General features: G+C 34.9%; 3 protein-coding genes and 1 non-coding gene across 7 annotated transcripts in view; 3 read left to right on the top strand and 1 right to left on the bottom strand.

Moving 5' to 3' along the window:
* Positions 1 to 2,731: 2,731 nt before the first annotated feature.
* On the top strand, positions 2,732 to 11,650 carry LOC125075104 (mitochondrial potassium channel-like). The gene is made up of 6 exons (XM_047686719.1): positions 2,732 to 3,081; positions 5,219 to 5,368; positions 6,629 to 6,791; positions 7,870 to 8,048; positions 9,398 to 9,473; positions 10,030 to 11,650. Exons 1-6 carry the CDS (start codon positions 2,827 to 2,829, stop codon positions 10,287 to 10,289), a joined length of 1,083 nt encoding a protein of 360 aa, XP_047542675.1. The 5' UTR covers positions 2,732 to 2,826; the 3' UTR covers positions 10,290 to 11,650.
* Trnas-cga lies at positions 8,736 to 8,817 on the top strand. The gene has a single exon. It is a non-coding gene; the product is annotated as a tRNA-Ser (tRNA).
* Positions 11,651 to 13,773: 2,123 nt separating the features above from the next.
* LOC125075105 (HMG box-containing protein 4) lies at positions 13,774 to 18,068 on the top strand. Of its 2 annotated transcripts, none has more exons than XM_047686720.1 (8): positions 13,774 to 13,907; positions 13,975 to 14,227; positions 15,405 to 15,550; positions 16,126 to 16,247; positions 16,878 to 16,980; positions 17,272 to 17,369; positions 17,560 to 17,706; positions 17,860 to 18,068. In XM_047686720.1, the coding sequence occupies exons 1-8, from the start codon at positions 13,898 to 13,900 to the stop codon at positions 18,022 to 18,024; spliced, it is 1,044 nt and encodes a 347-aa protein (XP_047542676.1). In that variant the 5' UTR covers positions 13,774 to 13,897; the 3' UTR covers positions 18,025 to 18,068. The 2 variants fall into 2 exon arrangements, with proteins under 2 accessions (XP_047542676.1, XP_047542678.1); XM_047686722.1 differs by having other exon boundaries at positions 13,830 to 13,907; positions 13,981 to 14,227.
* A 3,684-nt stretch (positions 18,069 to 21,752) lies between these two features.
* Positions 21,753 to 23,552, bottom strand: part of LOC125075078 (histone-lysine N-methyltransferase SETDB1-B) — a 30,207-nt gene continuing 28,407 nt past the window's right edge. For 2 of the 3 annotated variants that reach the window (XM_047686671.1, XM_047686674.1), the window contains one exon: positions 22,634 to 22,870. In XM_047686671.1, coding sequence (XP_047542627.1) covers positions 22,664 to 22,870 — 207 coding nt within the window. In that variant the 3' untranslated portion in view covers positions 22,634 to 22,663. Of the gene's footprint in view, positions 22,036 to 22,633; positions 22,871 to 23,552 lie in introns of those variants that run through there. The other variant, XM_047686672.1, reaches the window with a different exon arrangement.

The following is a 23,552-nucleotide window of genomic DNA, read 5'->3' as shown; positions in this document are numbered from 1 at the left end:
AATCTATACGCCACGCGGGCACACGGGCATCTACAAACTTTCCGATTGAGCCGCGAGGGCGGCGCCACATGCGATGCGCACCGGGCATATATATACTATAATCGCTCAGTTCTGCAATTAGTCAATTAAGAAACACTATTGTTTACTGCAAAAAAAGACATCTTAACAGCACATGTTACATCCCTCCACTTCTTCAAAATTAAATGTAATTAAAATAAGTGTACTTCAAAAATGTTTATTATGGATGTAGTACTGGAATTAATTAATTTAATTATCTTTGTATAAGAATGAGTTTGGAAATGAAAACAAAACAAACAATTTATGTTATTGTATAAGTTTAATGAAATCAAAATCAATAAAATACTTTCTTCAAATAAGCTTGTATAAGTATTTTTGAACTGTGATTTTACAAACTATATTAAGTGAAGCTACCACCGGTTCCGAATGTAGATTCAACTGAGAAGAACCGGCAAGAAACTCAGTAGTTACTCTTTTTCAACATTTTAAAATACAAAGTTTATTATATATAATATATCCTCCCTGCAAATCGACAAGTATTTATATACACAGAAATTATTATTTATTAAAACATTTACATATTTTCAGATATGTATTAATGTAGATAATGCAGATGCACCATCTCCTCCAATACCTTTAAGCTCACCAGTGTTGGATCTATCATCTCCTGAAATGTCTTCAAATTCTCAGATGCTGGGTCCAAAACCTAGAAAAATTAAGAAAAAGGTATATAAAAATAGTTTCATATCAAGAAAAGAAGATGTTGTAATATTGAACTTGGGTTTCAATGTTTATGTTGTTTTATTGTAGCGTTTCAGTTCCACAAGTAAAGTTGGTTCACCTACAGTACAAATCGCTGCTTGTGAAATGGAATTCAGGAGGGAACTGCACAAAATAAAATTTGAAATTAAAAAAATTAAAACAGATAACTTATTTAAAATTAGAGGGAGAATTAATAAAAACTAAAATAGATATTATAAAATAAAATGGGTAGTTAAATTTTTAAATATAAATATTATTTTGTTTTTTTTTTAAATGTATTACCTGCAAGTAAGGAGAATTTTATTCATCGAAGTGCCTTGCAATAAAAACTTGCAATATGGTCAGAGACGAATCAGAGAATTACTGATGAGAATTTTCTTATTTGGCGGAATTCCATCATCAGCTTCTGTTCCTCTGCAAGAGATGAAGGCATCTTTATAAACTCTGATGCATGTCGTTCTAGCGCCTTTGTCACTCTGTTGCATATACGGCTAGTAGTAGCTTGAGATAATCCATGAAGGTCTCCAGCATCTTCTTGAACCTAAAAAAAAACACATTTTTAAACGAGTATGATGAAAAGGATGAACATTATATAAAAGTTCGCATACCTCACGACGTCCCCAACATCTTATTGCCGTCAATACTTGCAACTCTGGTGAGATACCACAACCTTTAGCGCTCAGCTTCAAGTCTTCCCGGACTAAATTTATAACAAAAGTAGCCGTTTTTTTTGAAAACCGATATCGTTTTTCAAAAAAAACTTTCTTCATCGTCCAAAGAAAATGGATTCCCTCTTGGCCGATACACTTTTCTGCGCTGATTAATATTATCATTTTCAACGACCGCAATACTTTCCAGGGCTTGTATTGCTTGCATATTTAGGAAAATACGTAAGATTTATTTTAACAAAAATAGCGATGTTGGATATGTATTAGAAATCAAATGTCATGCAAACGTCAGTTGATCACTTATAGTAGGGTCTTAGCTTGTATAAATCAAAGACACTTTCGGAGGTTTACCGAACGTTTTAGTGTTATCGAACGATTATGAATAACACTTTTGGACAATCTAGTTTTAGCGAGGTTTTAATCCAAAAATATTGTTCACGATTGTCTCAGCTAAATCACTAAACTAAATTTTAACCCTAAATTAAACCCCCCCTCCTACTTTTTTCATTTTTCCGTCACTATGACACAATTTTAATTATAAGCATCTTGTCTAGTAGTATACATTTACGTATGTGCAATAATTGAGGAGGTATCAATAATTCTGTTAATAGGGTATTCTACTATGTTTGAAAAAGTACTTCAAAATGTAGTATTTTGGAATTAAAAGCCACAAAAACATATACTTCGCCAAAATAAACACATTTTCTTGTCATAAGGTGAAAACCTTATTTTATACTCGCGAAAACGCTGTCATTTTGGTGACGTCACACTGATAAAAACAGCAGTTGTGTATATACGACTGGCATTCATTCAATGTTAACAGCTATAAATATTTGGTGTTTTTTGGGATAATAATGAATTACGATCACTATCGTTGAGTGTAATGTGCAAAGACTAGCAATAAAACTCCGGAAAAGTTGTTTATCAAAGTGCCGGATGATATTGAAAATTGAAATGACAGTTTTTGCCTATCTGACGCCACACCATGGCGGTTCATGTTATAGATCACGTGATCTATAGACCTAAATATTATGACTTTTCAATATAATAAATTAATAATGCGCTCAAAATATTTAAGTATATTTATACATATATTTTACTTTTTATCAAATTAAATAATTTATTTTACACTACTGAAAATACCCTATTCTGCTATCATTTTTTTAAAGTTACTTTCAAGTGTATTCAATAATAATGAATGTTTCTATTTCAACTGACACTGTCATTTTTGAATGTCAAATTGATAAAGTTACTTCTTGATCTTGATAGATGGGACTGTCAGAATTGTCAGTCAGAGATGATATCATAACCCGCAAAATGTTAACAGAAAATTAGAACATCAATATTACAACGAAAACGACAATTCTATTATGAAAACATGGCTGACAAGTTTCGCCAATTCGCACAAAGAGTGAAGGATAAAATTCATTTTCCACAGTTACAAGCCAGTAGTCGTGAAAAAGTCGATCAGCTTATCATCAAGTATGACCCGGCTTCGAAAGTTACAGAAATAGCCGAGAAGTTCAAACATGGTAATATTACTAGTAAAGTCAAAGAACTAGTCTCGAGATATGAAAAATTCACGGGTATCGAAGAGATTATGGCGATACAGAACACCGTCATCGAAGCGCAGGTTTGTTTCGAACATTGTAATTCAATGTCACCCTCGGCAGTCCAATAATAAATTGACAAAAGAATAGCTTAAATCACAAATTTAATTTTAGAATATTCATTAATATTCCGTTCCCGACTTCGCCTGTTTGAGGCACACTGTATTCTGTCGTGTACCCCTGACAATGTATATGATAATTTTCATGATTATCTATGGAGTAGTATCATAATCTACAACAGCGCGATTTTTAAGACTTTTTAAGATTTTCTGCCTCGCAAAACCACTCTGTGGAACCAACTTTCGCCGGCGGTTTTTCCGAACGATACGACTTGGTACCTTCAAGAAAAAAACGTATTCCTTCCTTAATGGCCGGCAACGCATCTGCAAGCCCCTCGGTGTTGCAGATGTTCATGGGCGGTGGTAATCACTTTCCATCAGGTGAGCCTCCAGCTTGTTTGCCACTTATCATAAAAAAAAAGTTCAGATGTGTAAATGTAAAAAACAAACTCACATTTGCATTCAGAATATAAGTTAAGATTCATCATCAAGTCATATGCCTTGTTGATTATTTAATGTAATAAAAATTACAATCTGGTGTCCATCGGTACATACAAGCTAAAGTTAATTTATAAGCTATTTCTTACACAGAGAACATTTATTATATAATCAATTATTTATTAAATATCTTTATAACTATAATTTTCTCTAAATCCTGGGCCCTCTGAGCAGACCCCTATTAACATAAACAATTTCTACTTCAACTATGATAGAATTATAATGTCTTCATAAAGATATAATTAATAATGTTTATTTAATGATTTATTTACATTAAGGCGTAAATATATAAAAATACTGTACATATGACCTTGTGGAATGGGAACAAGATAGCCTTTTCTCGTTGCAACACTTAGCGGAGTCTCTGGGCCCAAATTAACGCCCTGAATCAATTACTTACATTGTTGTCTTGTTGAGCCTACTTTCCTAATATAGATTAAAAATACAAAAAGGTTCTTTATATTGAATTACAAATTATAATATAAAAATATAAACCATTTATTAACAAGAATATATTAATTTTTATATAAAATTTTGATTGCTATAAAAATAAACATGTCCGCTAATAGAAAACCATTTATTTTTTAACTTGTTATTGCAAGAGAGATTATTTAAATTTATATATTTAACTCTCATATTGTACTGATTTAAAATTATAAATATTTTTAGTTAAATGATTGTTATAATGTATGCGGCTTACAGTAGTTTGAACTGGGTAAAAATGGTCACAAAAGGAAAAATGATTATGCAGGTTATCCAGGGGCATTTTCCCTCTCATTCTCTCTATCTCTTTCCATTGCCTATGGTTATATACTCTATTCCAACCATAACAGGAAAAAAGCCAAATAAACAACATTTGACAGCAAATTGACGAGATATTATTGGTCGAGAGCTTGATTAATCTATGATCTATGATGCTTTTTGAACATCGACGAAACTGCTATCGGAACTTCGGAAGTAAAATTAAAGTGGATATAAGTTGTTAAGCGCAATAGTATTGTATTATAAATAAAGATATATTAATCATAAACTCTTAGTAGAGCAATATAGCTGAGTTAATAGCAAATCGCATGAAATACGTAACTCTATGGTTTGTTTATTTGTTTTTATTATTTCCATTGGAAATGGCTATACTATCCAAACTTATTTTTCACAGAGTTGATATTAACAATTTTGTAAAATTTATTTAAATATTCTCAACATTGTTGATTTATTGCGTTCGTATTTAATACATAATAAATAGCAAAAGCAACAAGCCGAGATGGCCCAGTGGTTAGAATGCATGCATCTTAACTGATGATTTCGGGTTCAAACCCAGGCAAGCACCACTGAATTATCATGCGCTTAATTTGTATTTATAATTTATCTCGTGCTCGGCGGTGAAGGAAAACATCGTGAGGATGCAGGTTGCATGTGTCTAATTTCATCGAAATTCTGCTACATGTGTATTCCACCATTGGAAGCATTGGATTGCATTGGAGCAGCGTGGTGGAATATGCTCCAAACCTTCTCCTCAAAAGGAGAGGAGGTCTAAGCCCAGCAGTAGGAAATTTACAGGCACCTCCCATTTTTTTAACATAAACTAAGTTGTTATCTTTTTAAGGAACGTTTCGTAACTGCCCAAAACCACAGACGCGATCTGGGAAGAGAATTGGCAGCAATCGAGGCGAGATTAAAGGAACTTCACGCGGAAATGCAGAATACAATGAAGGGCGACGAAAAGTACCTCCAGCTCTGTACTGAAGAACACAAGGTAAGTTATTAAGCATACCGATGACTAAATCGTTAAAACGTACAAGCCGTCAACCTTACCCCCTCGAGGGGTAAATTATTAAACGTAGCCTATGTCCCGGGACTCAAACTATCTCCTCACCGAACTTCATCTAAATCGGTTCAGCGTTTTAAGATGTAACATACAGAGTTACGTTCGCGTTTATAATATTGGTATAGAGTTCAAATATTAGGCAGTCCTCGAATTACGTCGAAAATTGTTTTGACAGTATTCCTTCAATACGTCAAATGTTTTGATTTCCGGCATCGGAGAATTCACTTGTCGCGAGGTCAGTGTGTTACAGCGGGAAGGTAAAAAAACGAAGGTATCTAATATGTCTCGACTTACGTCGCGTATTTCGGGAACCTAACGCGCCGTACGAGGACTGCCTGAATTACTTAGGATATTTATTATTATTATTTTTAAATAAAGAACGTATAGTTTGTTCAACCGATCTCCTTGACATTTGATACAGACATACACACAGACAGAACAACGTTATCCAGATTCTGCTAGTATTATATTTAATGGGAACGATATCGAACAAAGCAAACACGATAGGGATCTAGATCGTCGTTTCATTTGAAACTAGCGAGTCTCCCGCGTTATTTAATTTCATCGTAAACTGCAAGTCACACATCTACGTTCGGCGCCAAAATTATGAAACCATAGTAAATAGTTAAATAGTATACAAAATAATAATATATAATAGTCATGACTTTGTTGTTGATGTTAAGTAGTTACCACTTAGACATTGGCGGTGTAAAAAGTATATCATCACCACTGTGCCCCTGAATTCTTGTTATGTCCCTTGTGACTGTAGTTACACTGTCTGACCCTACAAACGAGTCACAACATTTCGAAGTATTTTTCCGTGGTAGAATAAGAGATAAGTGGGGGGTAGTTACCCAGAAAAACTTGCTCAAAGTAACTACCAAGTAACAGTACGTGTTAAATTAATTTAAAAAAAAACTATTCATTCATATTGAATTTCTGACTGTTTATATTTTAAGGACTGGTTGTTGCCCGGGGTTTAGCTCGTGTTTAGGTCGGTCGTAAGGTGTAATGAAGCGTTACCTTTAACTCGACGAATTTATTTATTCAAAATGTTTTTTTTTTTTAAATCTAATGATACTCTGATATTAATGCAAGTGTTGCCCTTGCCTTAAAATATATTCTTGTTTTAAATCGAATGACACTAATACAAGTGTTGCCATATTAAAAAATATATATTACTGGCAGTTAATCATACAAGAGCGCGCGCTGAGGACGCTTTTCTCCGACGCGGAAAGGGAAGAGAGGGAGCTGTTCGCGACAATGTCGTCCGCCGTGAAGCTCGGCCACGAGAGGGAGCGCGCGCACGCGGAACGCAACAAGTATTGGTACATCGTCGCCTCTATATTTGGTAAGTTTCGTTATTTACTCATTACTACGTGAAAACAAATATAATTAATTCGTTTTTATAATTAATCTCCAGCTTTTTCGATATTATTGTCTTTCCAACATTTGAAATACAAAGTTATGTTAGTTAAATACAATATATCCTGCCTGAAGTCGACAAGTATTAAACTCCGCGCTTTTTTATCATCTAAATTATATTGTGTTGAATATGCTTTATTTATTAATATTTTTTCAACAAACTATTAGAATTAACGAATAGGTGAAGTTTAAGTTATCTGCATTTTTTTTTATAGAAACGAATATCTTGTCCCGAATAGGATTTATTGACTTTGCGTATTCAGAAATTCGGCATTATAAGCTTATCCTTACGTCTCGTGTTCATACAATGATTAACACTGATTCTATCAAAGTGATCAGCTCTTACCTCTTCTTCAAGCAGTCGAGTTTATATACTATAAGTAACAAATAATAATTATTTATAATAACACATATAGGCACCCCCCCCCCCTCCCTAATAACTTATATGTATATAAATACGTTTATCGACGTTTAAGCATTGTCTTTCTATTTGGGATGTCAAATTACGGATTAGAAAGAGACAACACGATGTATGTTTATTCGCCGTTATTATTAGTAATATTTTATCATTAACTTCGACTGCCTCGATACTGAATTTCTGGGTTCAAACTCAACACTGTGCCAGTAAAAATCTCTCGTTACGAGATAGCAACCTGTGGTTGTGCACACACACACCCGTGCACTATAATATGGCTGAAATCGAACGTTATTGTTTGTTTTTTTTTTTTTAAGAATATTGACAAAGCTCCAAATCGATAAAGGAGTTACTAATATTGTTTTATTTGTGTATTACCCATTTGCTTAGAACATTTTATTAATTTCTACTCATACTATACATACAAGAATGCTTCATTATAAGAAATAACTAATATTCCTATTTAAGCTTAGCCCAAGGGGCTAGGATCGATCCTGCGACTTTTTACATCGCTAGGCGGCCAACTGGGCGTAAACCATTGCGCTATTGACGCTTATTAGTTATTATTGAATTTAATGTTGTATTTTAGGCACAGTTCTCGGAATAGCTGGTTCAACTGTCAACAATCGTCTGAAAATGGCCGAGTTCAGAGACATGATGGAACAGCAGATGGCTCGGAGCGCCAGCGTCCTGTACACCGTTGCTGGGGGTGGTTCAGCTAGTCGAGCTGACATCGCTGATGCTATGAAGACTGAATTCGCTTATCAGGTATATATGAAATAAATTATTATTTATTAACACACATTAACATCCTGTAAATTTCCCACTGTTGGGCTAAGGCCTCCTCTCCCTTTGAGGAGAAGGCTTGGAGCGTATCCCAACACGCTGCTCCAATGCGGGTTGGTGGATTCGCATGTGGCAAAATTTCGTTGAAATTAGACACAAGCAGGTTTCCTCACGATGTTTTCCTTCACCGCCGAGAACGAGATGAATTATAAACACAAATTAAGCACATGAAAATTCAGCGGTGCTTGCCTGGATTTGAACCGGCAATCATCGGTTAAGATGTACGCGCTCTTACCGCTGGGCCGTCTCGGCTCTCAATAATTAATTATTAATTTATTAATATGATTCAATAATGTGTAAGTATTCGCTCAACGGTCCAAATTCGACTTTGTTTTGAAAACACCTGATGGTAAGTGGTAATCACTGCTCATAGACATTCAAACCTTACATTGCAAAGGCGGCACCAACCTCAGAAACTAAATTGTGATGTCCTTGTGAAAAAATACAAATGAAATAATATTTGTCAAGTTTCCCATATGACATATATGTTCCACAATGTGTTGTATATCATATTGACACGTTGTCATACTATTATATATGGAAGGTAGAAATTAATATCTGTGTGTTATTTGTATCAAAGCAATGTGAATTTCTATTATAAATAGAACAGCAGTCGTGGCCGAGTGGTTAAGGCGTCTGACTCGAAATCAGATTCCCTCTGGGAGCGTAGGTTCGAATCCTACCGGCTGCGTATTATTTTTCTTATTATATTGTTAATAAATATAAAAGAGTGTAAGCTCTTATCACTTTTTTAAAAAAAACCTTCATTATTAGCAAAATAATTCTTTTTCTACACAGTTTTTTTGGGTATAACTTGAGACAATTAATATGAGTTCTATAAATATTTAGTGTGATTAAATTTTTTTTAAATATCTGTTTTGCTCGCTAACTTGTAGTCAAATCTATGCAATATTTTGCTTATTAGTATAACGTCAAATATACTTTTTTTAAAAGCACAAGTTCAGCTGTAGAACGAAGAACTTTAAACAATTCATTTAATTTCAAAGCTTTGCTATACCAGTTATGTGATTAAGTCTGATTTAATATTGAATGATGAACACAACAATACTGAGTACTGCTGATTGGCGGTAGAATATCTGATGAGTGGGTGGTACCTACCCAGGCGGTAGCACGAAGCCTTACCACCAAGTTTGGTATTAGTATACTCAACTACTTTAGTGTTTATACAACTATTTTAGTGTTTATCTAGAATAAACACTAAAATAGTCGAATTACTCATATTTATTTAATTATTTATCTGTCCCTTAAAGGAGCAACTTGCAGCTAATTTGACCTCGATGCAGGAGAACATAAATAATCTAGTCACAAAACAGGCCTCTTTGATTGGTAAGAAATATGAAACTTTTTTTTTAATTTGGTACTTATATGTACCGCGTAAGTGGAGTAAAGATCTAATACTCGTTACCACAGACACTGGGACTATAAAAAGTATAAACCAATCTTTGCATTGCCAATGGGAAATCCTCATGAGATGTAATGTCATCTCCCCTGTGCCTGTAATTAACTTCAAACTGATACAGTCTGGATGTTTGGTGGTGGAATTATTGAATGGGGGTGGCCCAGACGTGTCCTCACCAAGCCCTATGGATGGATGATGAAAGGAAATGGACGTTGTCCTACAAACCCCATGAGCTTTTTATGAGTAATTTCTATTTCTTCAGATTTTTATTATCAAAATCCATATATTCTTTATTCGAATAGGCTCATAGAAGCACTTTTAAATCATCATGTCACAGTTTTGAATCAAACGTAAAGCTTCTATGTAGATTCTACCGAGAAGAACTGGCAATACAATGTATCAGGATTACCCCCTGTACCCCCAAAGTAAATGCAACTACAGGTAAAATCGAGTACGTCCATAATTAAGTCTATTATTTCCCAGACCACCTGAACCACCAAGACCACGTCATAGAGACCCAAATCCGGGAACTGAAGCGATTGATAATTGTCGCTTCGAAAAATAGTGCCAAGTCAGAAGCGGAACTTGCTAAAGTACTATCGGCTGTGCATCAGGAGATTGAAGAGGAGAAAAGGGATGAACCAATCACACCAATGGTGGACGGTAATCAGATCCTGACAGGTCTTGGTATAGTGATGTGCGCTGTGGTTATATTGAGTAATATTTTCGGTAGAATCAGTTGATTTAAACGGCGATTAAACGTCACTATAAGTTTAATATTTTTTAAATGTTACTACATATGCGTAGATTTTCGATTTTATTTTATTCTTTATTCAAAGTGTTGCTCCACTAAAAAAATGTTTCGTTGTCAAGTGTGATATTGTATTTTAAAGTTTTATGTGACATTTTATTTGGTTTAACGTGTTCGTGTAGGGAAATCGTTTGACTGAATATTTTTACCATTACAATATTTGTAACGTGAAAACTTGGACGCAAATTTGCGAAATTGTTGGAATAATAGTGCAAAGTTATGATGAACTAAAGTTGGCGCAAATATTATTCGACTTAATTTTGGGTTGAATTAAAAACTGAAAAGTTGATAACCAGCCCTGTCTTAAGCACAATAAGCGTTCAAGTAGTATTCTGGCGATCATAACAACCCTGCCCCCTCCTTAAAGGTTTTTAAATGACCTTCAAGGCCAATTCAGCCACAGTCTTGTACTTGTATTTACACAACACCCGTGGTTTTGGATTCAAAAAACTTGCCATGTGTGAAAAACAAAACGAAATAATAATATCTTTTACCCTTAGTATGTAGGTAATACGTTATTCCAAATGAAGTGTTGGCATAAAATAAAATATGTAATAAAAACTGTTGTACGACATTTTTTGTATTCTATACTTTTACATACATTACAAATATATATAAAAAAACGTTACTTTTTTTTTTAATTTGTATTATTAGCACAAGATGAGGCTTAGGAAAATGCAAACGAGATATTTTTCAATTATTTTTTTTTATAAATTCTTGTCGCGGGGCAAGAAGAATTTCGGGCATTGACCGTCTTACATACAGCCAGGGACTTAACTTTTTTTTAATCTTAATTAATATAAATGCTAAAGTGATATCGATTGTTACCCTTGACGTCTTAACTACACAACGGATCGTAATTAATTCGCATACACGTCAAGGATACAGAAATTGACATAGTGTACCTAACTTAACAACTCCCCCCACCTCCACACGTGGTGGAAACTATTTTACAGTAAAAAAGAAAGAGAGACCGTAGTCTATATTCTCTAATAGACAATTAACTATTCCAATGTAATAACAATTAATTATAATACAGAAATCACAATCGAACATCAAAAACAATTTAGCAACGATTCTGAGCTTACCAATGGAATACCATAGAACCCAACTAGGACAGGGTTAAAATCACTTAACGGCGTTCACGCTTATGTGAATTCAATGACAATATAGCCTATTCCAATGGATGGAGGAGAAAAGATAAACAAATCTTAGATTTACGTATTTCATTCAATTTGCTAGTAACTCAGCTATATCGTGCAATACTGAGAGTTTATGATTAATATATCTTTATTTATAATACAACACTATTACACTTAACTACTTATTTCCACTTTAATTTTACTTCCAAAATTCCGATAACAGTTTCGTCAACATTCAAAAAGATTTTTTGTCGCAAATCCATAGTGAATATCATAGTATAATCAAGCTATCGCGTGATGATATCGCGTCAATTTGCTGTCAAATGTTGTTTATTTGGCTTTTCTCCTGTTATGGTTGGAATAGAATTTATATATCTACTCGAATGTCAAAGACAAATTATAACGTTTACAAATTTTACGTTAACTACGTACGATATTGTTATTTCGTTATCGACAAAAAACTTAGAAAATAAGACTATCGAGTTTGGCCCGTAAAAGAGTGAGGCGAACGGTAACGTCACTTTGCAAAGTATTCACAAGTCACATCCCTTTAAGTACTCGATGGTATAGACGATGAACTGTAGGAATCAAGAACTTAAAGCTTACTAAATACTAGAAGTGTTGTTAAAGCGGTCACTTGATAAACATTACGCTCATTGGTGTTGCCAGGAGATAAAGGTGGATTGTAACCAAATAAAATGTACTTATAACCTACTCTTATCCCCGTCCAACTGACTACAAATACTAGATGGCGCTTGTCTCGAACAGCCACTTCTTGCAGATCGATATCTCGGTAGTTCCTTTTTTAAAATGGATTTTGTCAAAAGCGTTTTTTTTAATGTATTTGTTTTTTTTTTATTAATATTGGCGACAGTGTGATGTTTTTATGCCTGTATGCTGCTGGTCAGTTTTTTTATGTACTATTATACAATTATTGTTGTCTTGTAATAAATTATTTATCATTCAACCGTTGTTTTATTTTCTATTTAATATAAATAAGATTGATCTTGTAGGAAACAGTTATAACTGAGAAACATATTTGCATTTTATTTAGTTAAAATTATAATACAGAATAAAAGAAATTATATTAATTAAAAACAGTAAACATAATAAAGTCTTTTATATATATATAGATTTACAATGATTTGAGTGTTTATTATTGTTATTAATCGGGCGCCAATTCTACTAACAATTGTCACTTTACCGGTTTATTTAAGTAGAATTGTCTCTCCCCAACTTAAATTAAGCTGAGGCTGAGCTTATTTTTTTCGTTAGGAATAATCAAATTGGATCGGAATCGAATCGGAAACGTATCGTATGACTTTTAGTAGAATGTTTGTGGAATTTGTGAAAAGAACAGACATATTTGCTTAAAAAACATAATCCATGATCAATTCTTTTTGACTTGGGCCTTATAAACAATAAATACTTATTACTTGGTGGTAAGGCTTTGTGCAAGTCCGTCTGGGTAGGTACCACCCACTCATCAGATATTCTACCGCCAAATAACAGTACATATATTACGTACGTACAGTACGTACAGTATTGTCGTGTTCCGGTTAGAAGGGTGAGTGAGCCAGTGTAATCACAGGCACAAGGGACATAACATCTTAGTTCCCAAGGTTGGTGGCGCATAGGTGATGTAAGGACTGGTTAATATTTCTTACAGCGCCTTTGTCTATGGGCGGTGGTGACCATTTACCATCAGGTGGCCCATATGCTCGTCCGCCAACCAATGCGATAAAAAAGGAGAGCAGCCAACTAGAAAAAATAAGTAATATAAAATGTCGGCCCGACCTGGGGCTTACACCCAGGAGCTAAAGATCTTCGACCATATATGTAACATATATGTTCGTTGGCTCGTTATCGTGGTAACATACATATATGTAGTGTACCACGTTAACGAAACAATGTATGCCAATAAAGTATAAGTTTTATCAAATCTTAAAGTTTTAAAATGTTGACGTTATACTTAGGATTCATGAATCGTTTATTTTTCTCCAATAATGTACAAAATTATGGTAGAAAAACAAATGAACAAAATAAAAACTCAAATAATGTAAGATTATTTATATTGTCTTTAAAAAATAATAATTTAAATAAATACTATAATACCTACGTAACAATACGAAACAATATAATACGTGACATTATCTCACCAGGAAGTATTTTCATTAAGAAGATAGCAATACGGTCAATATTAAGAATCGATTAATTTTATGAATCGATTTTATTAATATAATGCGTATATACTCTGTGGTGTGTATTATCTACATATAATCACTTCGTTTCTTTGACATTGACTAGACATAATTAATATAAGACATTTACAAACAAAAAGTAAAATATCAAAATATCAATCGTAAATTTCTGATTAAAACCAAAAATTGAAGGAAAAATGCAAGAAGGTACGTTTGAAAACATTTTAAAACAATTTGTGTTATATTGGCATTTCATATTTGTTTATATTGTTAGATTTAGAGGTGACAGGGGTATCGCGTAGTGGCAGAGTCCGAAAGAAAAGTTCAAAATTAATGGATTTTGAGTCCCCTGACGATATTGAGACGAGATTCCGTCGTCAAACGCCATTGAAGACGTATTCAAATGTAAGACATGAAGAGCAGGTGGAATATCAGGAGCCAACTCCGCAGAGGCCCGTCGAAGAAGCTGGGACTGCGTCTGGAAGTGAATCTGATTTTTACGAAAACAATGCAGACAATGGTGAAAGGTACTAATTAAATTGTAACCTTTATGTGAGTTAAATTTTGATGTCCTGAGCGAATATTGTTTCGATGGTCTCAGGAATCGCCAAATGTACAGGAAGTTTCATAATGTTCAATTGTATATGGTAAAACAATACTAGTGGGCTTTGCTCGCATTATAGGGGTTGATTGTCAGGAGTTATGTAATAAAAAAGACTGACCTTCATGTTGACTTGGGGTTCAAGCTTGCTTTATACCAAATATCATTAAATGCAGTTCACCGGTTTGGTTGTAAAAGCAGACAGACAGAGTTACTTTATAATATTAGTACAGTATTATTTTTGCATTTTTTGAATATGTATACATTAGGTAAAACTGTACAGTTTATTTGCTCAATCTCCAGCCTAGAGATATTTCAAATACAGGAGCAAAGGCTTTATATAACATTGTATGGAAGTCTGTACACTCATTCTACTGAAAAAAACCAACAAGAAACTCTTTATTTACTGGTTTCCATCATATTTAGGTTTTCTATATGCCTCATATAATTTGACTACCTCGTTGGTTTAGTGATGACAAAATATGAATGGAATGAGACGGCAGATCTCGGGTACAAACACCAAGCCAAGCTTTTTTATCATCTGTATAATTTTGTATGGTACATAGCTTTTTTTAATATGAGATTAAAATATACTTATTTACCAATGGTAGCTTAACTTAATATAGTTTGTTAAATAACGATTCAAAAGTGCTTGTAAAAGCCTTCTTGAATAAAGTATATTTTGATTTCGATTTTACAATAAGGGTGACTCGTATCCTATATCGGATAGATCTTCTACAAACACAACTGTGATTAATTTAATCCTTAAAGTCGACGACGAAGTAAGTAAGTAAGACGACTTCCGTGGTCGAGTAGTGTGTACACCGGTTTTCATGGGTACGCCACTCCGAGGTCCCGGGTTCGATTCCCGGTCGAGTCGATGTAGAGAAAGTTCATTAGTTTTCTATGTTGTCTTAGGTCTGGGTGTTTGTGGTACCGTAAAGTAACGATACTTCTGATTTTCTATAACACAAGTGCTTTAGCTACTTACATTGGGATCAGAGTAATTTATGTAATGTCCAATACTAAAAAAAAAAAAAAATTAAAGTGTATGAAAGGTTTACTTAGAATTTGTAAACATAAAACCAAATTTTGTTTTTTAGCATGGAATCCGACAGCTCAGTCTCGGACGAGGGCTCTGCACGTACACCTGCGAATTCCTTGTACATGATGGAGAAGAGTAAGAAAAAGGTGATCGTCAAGGACGGTAGAGTCGTTGGGAGAGCTAAGGCTCAACGGAAAGATAAAGGCAAGTTTACCAGTTCTTATTTGTTAGATCGTACAAAATACTTGAATCTAAATGTATCACAGCTTAAATAAAAAAGTAAATTGTGGTCTAATCTACATCTTGGTAGTGAAGGATAAGAGAAGTAAATTATATCGTTCAGAGGAAATCAAAACATTCTTTATTTGAATAGGTTCATAAAACACTTTTGAATCGTCATGATAGTGTTGAATTCATTTAAATTTTAAAGCTATCCTCGGTCGGATTAGATTGTACCGATAAGAACTCATTGTTTTCCATAATATAAGTATGTCTTTATTTTATGCAGCTTTGCTAGCATTTTAGGTGTTGGTCGTCAGAGGCATACAAAAAGTGGAGTTCCTTCCTTGGAGTTCAAGCTTGCTTCGAACAAAATTTCATCAAATTCGATTCAGTGGTTTGACCGTGGAAGAGCAACTATTGTATTAGTATAACATTGCAGTCGACACAAGTGCAACAGCGCATATCATATATACTGTGTCCTGCTCTTTTATCTTACTACCCTGCAGGCTATCTCTTTTTTAATATAATTTCTCTGACCAACAATTGAAATGTTTCAGGCAAAACACGCATAACGGCGTACATGATGTGGGCTAAAGAAGCTCGCAACGATCTTCTAAGGAAGCACCCGGATTTGGACTTTTCAGCGATATCGAAACGTCTTGGGGAAATGTGGGCTAATGTAAGTGATTGTCTTCTTGATATAGTTTCTAGATTTTTCTCTATCTCATCTCACCTGTTATTTATAACGATGAAAAACTAAGGGGCCATTCCTTATTGTACTAAAATTAAGATTAAACAACCTTGAGTCTTCTTAAACTCTTGCTTTGTTCAAGGCGAGTTTTGGACTCTATTTAACCACCAAAGCTATGTTATACACTACAAGTTCTTGTTTAATATATATTTATTTATAATACAACACTACCACTTAACTACGTATATCAACTTTAATTTCACTTCCAAAGTTCTTTACGATTCCATAATGAATATCATAGATAATTCAAGATCTCGACCAATGATGTCGCTTCATTTCAAGGTCAAAGTCGTTTATTGTTTATAACATTAAGTTGGTTATAATGATTACCTTAGATTATTTTTATATCAGTATGGATTGTTGCACTACAAAAGATCTAAAACCGACGACCCAACTATATTATCTTGGTGTGCGTGACAGCTACGCTCGACATTCGCCAAACATCATAATACTTTACTGAGTGTGCGTGTACTTAGTACCAACCGTTGGACGCTATTTTTTCCACGCGTTCTCAGCTGTCTATACATATAAATAATCAAAGGATGTTACTTATTACAGGTAAATTACAATGAAAGATATTTGTGGAAGAGAAAAGCAAAGCGGTTCGCTATGCAGAAGGAACAGAATCAACCGGTCGTTAACAAGATAATTTCTAATCCAAGTAAGTTAAAAGTACTTAGATATACAAGTTTGAACTGTACTTTGTATTGCTATTTGAATAGTGAGTTTAAACATCACATGTCCATAAGTATGGCAGGGGGACGATGGTGTATTTTTTGCTGTCAATCCAAATAACTTAAAGCAAGTAATGACACTGTTTGGAATAGTTATATAAGTATATATAGCATTTAGAGAATGGCTGAACTTTAAGTGCAGAACGAATTAACCATAACTTCCAATGAAATCATGACAAATTCTTAAGAGTACTGTAACAAGCAAAACTATTTTCCAGGTATCCGGCCTGCCCTCAGTCAGGGCCCAGGCAGGCCCCCCGCGGGCCGCGCGCCCCCTCGCCCGGCTCCCCCTACGCCTCCGCACCAGGCACTCGTGGTCCGTACCCCATCTCTCTCCTCACCTCACGCGAGTTAAATCTGTTTGAGTTCCCTTAATCACTATACTGGGCGGTCACAGTAACCCAGCCGTCTCCAGCTGATCTAATAAGTATCGCAACAGATTCTCAAAACGTGCAGAAACCATGGATTACATATAAATAAATGTGAAGTGTCGTTCTCGTGGGCAGGCGGCGGGCGGCGCGGCGGGCGTGGGCGTGGGCGTGGGCGCGGCGGCCTACCGCGTGTCGGGCTGCGGCGCCGCCGAGGTGGCCGCGCACCTGCGCCTGCTCGGGGAGAGCCTCGCCATCATCGGGGAGAGGCTCAAGGAACACGAGGTGGGAGGCGGGCTCGCAGCTCATGTGTGAATGATATCGCGTCTTCCTGGGCATTCTCATAATCCGACTGGACCAGAAGGACATTGGTAGATACGATAATTTCAAGGTCAAACTGACAAATTATGCTTAAATATTATGATTGTTTCTACGCAGGGCCAGATCGCGGTGTCGGGCTCGGTGTCGGTGCTGCTGGACACGCTGCTGTGCTCGCTGGCGCCGCTGCTGGCCGTCGCGCGCGCCATCCCCGCCATCGCGCCCCCCCCGGCGCTCATGCGGGACACCCTCCACAACATCGCCTACATCATGCCCGGCCTGTAGGTCGCACTGTAGAGAATTGTGTATCTAATAAACGATTAATATAATTCGAGTTTCATTTTTGCTTTTATAAATAATACAATTTCAATCTGACGGATAAAAAAAATCCAAACTCACTGCGCACCCGTGTCGTATACACTGCGAACTCGCTCGCAAATCACCAGTGTGATATCAGACATATTTAATCAAAATGGGAATAAAGATAAACAAACCTTAGATTTTCGCATTTAATGTGATTCGCTAATAACTCAGCTATAGTGCACTAATAAGAGTTTATGATAAATGTATCTTTATTTATAATACAACACTATTACACTTAACTATTTATTTCCACTTTAATTTTACTTCCAAAATTCCGATAAATATCGTCGACGTTTAAAACGCCATTTTTTCGTAAATCCATAGTGAATATCATAGATTAATCGAGCTCTCGACCAATGATATCGCGTCAATTTGCTGACAAATGTTGTTCTCTTATGGTTGGAATTGAGTTTAGGTAGGTGTTTCATATATCATGCTATCACTCAGCGTGGCGAAGCACCAACAGACCTGACCTGATACACATCTATATAATAAAAAATAAATAAACTGACTATTTTACCGGTATTCATATACTTTCGGTAACATTAATTGTAAACTATGTATATACTTACTTAAATTAATATTTTTATTTAAAGGCCAGAAAGTTATTGGTTACCATCAGGCAGACAAGAGAATGTTTCAGAAACACAGTTGAAAAAACATCATTCGTCAAACATTTGTATTGCTATGTACGAATTACGTCGTGATGTCTATCGGCCACTGAAGGAAGACCATCCAAATAAGCAAGACATATAAAAGTGTATATGTGTGTGCAAAAGTATTGGATGCACTCTCATAATCCGATGTGACTGTAAATCAGACACGACCGGATACAGTTCAGGCGCAGAACCAACGTCTTTACGTGTTGCCAGAGGCTCGAGAGTGTAAACAGCTCCAACTCCTAAACTCCGGGTTGATACTGAGAAAAAATCGTTAGAAAAACCTCATGATATTTATCGGCAAAACCTCTAGTATGAACCCAGCACCTCAGGATCTGGCCTCGGCCTTATATCTAGCTCCTAGACCTGCAAGAGGTCACTATAAGTATTCTTAATGAAGAAATGAATAAGCGGTTGGCAGTGCATTTAAGATGCTTAGATTTATATTTCTTAATGAATCTGGTGATCACTTAAAACTATATCTAATCTTTACAAATATTATAAATGCAAAAGAAACTCATGTCTGTTGGTCTTTCACGTCCAAATTAATGAACCAACTTCAATGCCATTTGGTATGAAGCAAGCTGGAACCCCAAGAATATAGAAACTCAAAACGTGAAAAAAAATATTTTATTTATTTAACAAAAAAAGATATGCTACTTAAAATTATAGTAAGACATTTTATTTAATTTAACATCATTTGTATTTTGTATAAGGGGGAAAATAATTAAAAAAAAAAACATTATTTAAATACATTTTATTATTTTACAATATTTACACACCTTTATATATGGGACTTGACAATGTACAGTCGGGGTAGGAAAAGGTTCGTCACCTTAAGGTCTACTTTCGTGTGCTCAGTATGAGCGATAACCTGCTTTACCGATTGAGTTTGACATATTGCGTCGCAATGTACACTATTTTGAACCTCGTTATCATACTATGTTAGTTTAATTTTATGTGCAGTTTTATGTTTAAAGCTTAAGTTTCAAAAGATACTAAGAGTTTACGACTTGACAAAGGAATGAATTTAAAAACTGACGAAGGTTTTCTTACTCTGACTGCACATTATTCACAAACGAAACGCGTATTAATTACAAACAAAAAAAAAAAATAAAGATTGCTGAGTAAATGATTTTGATTCGATTCAAAACGTCGACTTTAAATTAAAAATTTCCTTTTCACGTTTTTTTATAACCATTTTTATTACTGATCGGAGCTGCAAGATGACTTAGTCTTTGGAATAATACAAGTATATAAATCTATAATAATTATAATTAAGTTTACTTAAAACTGTATATTGCAACCACAACAGGACAAAAGCCAAATAAACAACATTTGACATCGAATTGACGCTCGATAGTTTCATAATCGTTTTGAACGTCAACAAACTACTACCAGCACTTTGAAACTAAAGTGGACATAAGTAGTTAAGTGCAATAGTGTTGTATTATAAATAAAGATATATTAATCATAAACTCTTAGTAGTGCACAATATAGCTGAGTTATTAGCGAAACGCATGGAATAGGTAATTCTAAGGTTTGTTTATCTTTATTCCTCCTTCGATTCGAATTGACTAAAGATCTATTCACATTGTACGTTAAATAATTATTTTTAAATAAAATAAACTTGATAAATATAATCTATTTTGTATTTTTTTTGCTGTCTCTACTCTTAGTCGACTTACGCACACTAAGACATCTTGTCAGCACGAGCGTCATGAACGCCGACAATAATTTAACATGCGGGTTTTATTATATTATTTTTAACACCTGTCAGATCCCGATACACAAACATACTTAACAATAACATTCGATTGAAACTTTAATTACAAATATTGTAAAATGGCAACACAGTACAGATAATTAAATTTAAATATCTATTTTGAGAAAATCTTTGTACAATGATAAATTTTTTAATTAACTTACTAAACTAAATAATTCATCAGAAAAGGTTTTTTTAATGAACACTGACAAACTTTATACAAAGTAATTAAAAAGGTGGAAAAGTGTAACTTAACAACTGATCTGTTCACCACTGAATTTACAAGTTCTTAATTTGTGTTTGGTCATTTCGATCTCAGTGATGAAGGAAAACATCTCGAGGAAACCTGCATGTGTCTAATTTCGAAGATATTCTGTCACATGTGTGTACACCGACATCCATTTGAGCAGTATTGTGGAATACCTTCCAACACGTCTCCTCAAAGGCAGATGAGGCTTTAGCATTGCAGTGGGATTAATACAGGCTGTTACTTCTATATGAATATGCGTACCATCTCTTATTAATAACGAATTCAAAAATAAACATAAAACATAGAAAAACTTTGACCAAATTTATAACATCATTTTTAAGTTAGCCAAACGAGCGTGTGAATTTTTCGTATGTGGTCACCACAGGCCATAGACAATGACGCTGTAAGAATCAATAATACTAGCGTTAAATTTTCAAACACGGAATGAAATTTTTCCTTTTTTCCGTTGATACCCATGGAATTCAAATAATTCCTATAATCATGAACATACGATTCCACTTTGATTGGCCATAGTTTAAAAGCTACGTTCAGTAGTTTGCACGTGATTGACATACAAAGACAATATATATCTATATGTATATAAAAGATAATTCTTTGGTGGTAGAACAACGAATACGTCACAGGCCCGAAAATACTACCATTTAAAAATGTCTGCTTATTATTGATACTATTTATGATTGATTAGCATTAGCAGCCCGTAAATGTCCCACTGCTGGGATAAAGGCCTCCTCTCCCTTTGAGGAGAAGGTTTGGAGCATATTCCACCACGCTGCTCCAATGCGGGTTGGCGGAATACACATGTGGCAGAATTTCGTTGAAATTAGACACATGCAGGTTTCCTCACGATGTTTTCCTTCACCGCCGAGCACGAGATGAATTATAAACACAAATTAAGCACATGAAATTTCAGTGGTGCCTGCCTGGGTTTGAACCCGAAATCATCGGTTAAAATGCACGCGTTCTAGCCACTGGGCCATCTCGGCTCTATATCGGCTTTATGATTGATAAAAACCGGTAATTACTGAGTTCGTTTCGGTAAATCACACTCCACACCAATATATTTCGGTTCCACTTAACTTCTAACACGTTTTTTATAACTTAGAATGAATTTAGAATTAGTTATATAGACATAAATCAGTTCCTAATATTCAATACTACGTTACCATAAAAATTCTACAGTTTTACAACTAATGTCATATTATGTTTAAAAATACTATTGAGACCATTACCAATACAATCTGAAACAATAAATTTAAATAAATTAAATATATATATATTGACATTAACATATTTTTATATTTAGAGAGGTACCACCAAACTTAGTATTGCTGTGTTAAGTTAGAAAGGTGAGCCAGTGTAACTACAGGCACAAGGGATATACAATCTTAATACCCAAGGTTGATGGTATCTCATAGTGTCTATGGCTAGTGGTGACCACTTATCACGAGGTAGGCCCTTTGCCCGTCCCCCAATTAAATAATAAAAACGGCGTAGTACTGGAGTGATATTATTTTTTAAGATTGGATATATAGTTTGAATCATCTTGGGCTCGATAAATAATATTATGAAGTATTCATTGAAAATAGATTAAACATCGTAAGGTAACCTGCTTGTGTCGGAAAAAACATTGACTATAACTCAAGGGGTTTAAAATAAAGCCCACGACTAACATAGCATGAAATTAAGGTATTTATTTTCATACAAACAAAACCCGTACTACTTTATACTACCTTTATGTAGTATAAGTCGTATTGTAAGCTAGATTCGACCCTGCAAATGAATGCAAGTGAACTCAATGAATTTGAAAACAATTGAAATGAACAATTACTGTCTGCGAATATTTAATAGCCAGTTAGGTACCGTCAGTTACAGCAGTCTCCCCCTACAATTGCTGGCCCCGCAGTGGCAGTAGAGCACCTTGCCGGGCACGGAGCCCACGTCGTAGTTGTAGTTCCAGGTGAGCTCCGTGCCGGCCCGGATGTGGCTGAGCGCGAAGAACGCCACCCACGGGAAGCGCGGGTCGTGGGTGTCCACGAACACGTTCTGCACGAATACGTTCGGCGAGCACGAGTGCTGAAAGTAATCATATTTTTAATTATATTAAGCTTTTACCAGTCGATTGACAAAAAAAAAAAAGACTTTCGTACACCAATATATCTAATAAAATACTAAATAATATGCACGGACAGAATATCTATAGAAATCAGTTTAACGAAAAAAATAATAATTATCAAATTTTTTTGTCGCCAGTACCAAAAATTAAAGGACAATTTCGATGCGATCGCTTGTGTGTCGAAGACTGAATGACGTTTTAAATTATCATTCATTGTCATCTTTGAGTTGTATTTTTACCAAATGCAAGGCATATACTAAAATTTTTTGGAAACATTACTATTAGTGCTTGGATATAAACTGCATGGAAAATATTTTATACGACCACTACCACCATAATCATTCCCATAACTGGTAATTCTTACATTGGTAGGATGTTTAGCCGACCACTAAACTAGTGTAAACAGGAATTTCAGCTACATTAACAGATACTCGTAGCAAAACTTTAATCGCTCGTAGGGCAATATACATGCCCTTGGGGTTGTGTACCACCTACTAATTTTAACGAAAAACAACACTTAGGATTATTTTAATCTGGTTTGAAGAGTGAGCCAGTGTAACAACAGGCACAAGAAATGTAAAACCTTAGTTCCGAAGTTTTACATTGACGTTGTAAAGGATGGTTAATAATTTTACAGTGCCA

The sequence above is a fragment of the Vanessa atalanta genome, chromosome 29 (assembly GCF_905147765.1).
Source record: "Vanessa atalanta chromosome 29, ilVanAtal1.2, whole genome shotgun sequence".
Classification (NCBI taxonomy): Eukaryota; Metazoa; Arthropoda; class Insecta; order Lepidoptera; family Nymphalidae; genus Vanessa; species Vanessa atalanta.
The sequence above is the reverse complement of the archived record's forward strand: the minus strand, read 5'-3'. Positions and strand labels throughout refer to the sequence as shown.

Bases quoted from the DNA above. Each gene is read 5' to 3' on its own strand.
- LOC125075104 (XM_047686719.1), top strand. From the start codon at position 2,827: ATGGCTGACAAGTTTCGCCAATTCGCACAAAGAGTGAAGGATAAAATT. The intron at 5,369-6,628 runs GTAAGTTATTAA...TATTACTGGCAG, and splicing joins TCTGTACTGAAGAACACAAG to TTAATCATACAAGAGCGCGC. The intron at 6,792-7,869 runs GTAAGTTTCGTT...GTTGTATTTTAG, and splicing joins CATCGTCGCCTCTATATTTG to GCACAGTTCTCGGAATAGCT.
- LOC125075105 (XM_047686720.1), top strand. The intron at 14,228-15,404 runs GTACTAATTAAA...TTTGTTTTTTAG, and splicing joins AATGCAGACAATGGTGAAAG to CATGGAATCCGACAGCTCAG. The intron at 16,981-17,271 runs GTAAGTTAAAAG...ACTATTTTCCAG, and splicing joins CAAGATAATTTCTAATCCAA to GTATCCGGCCTGCCCTCAGT.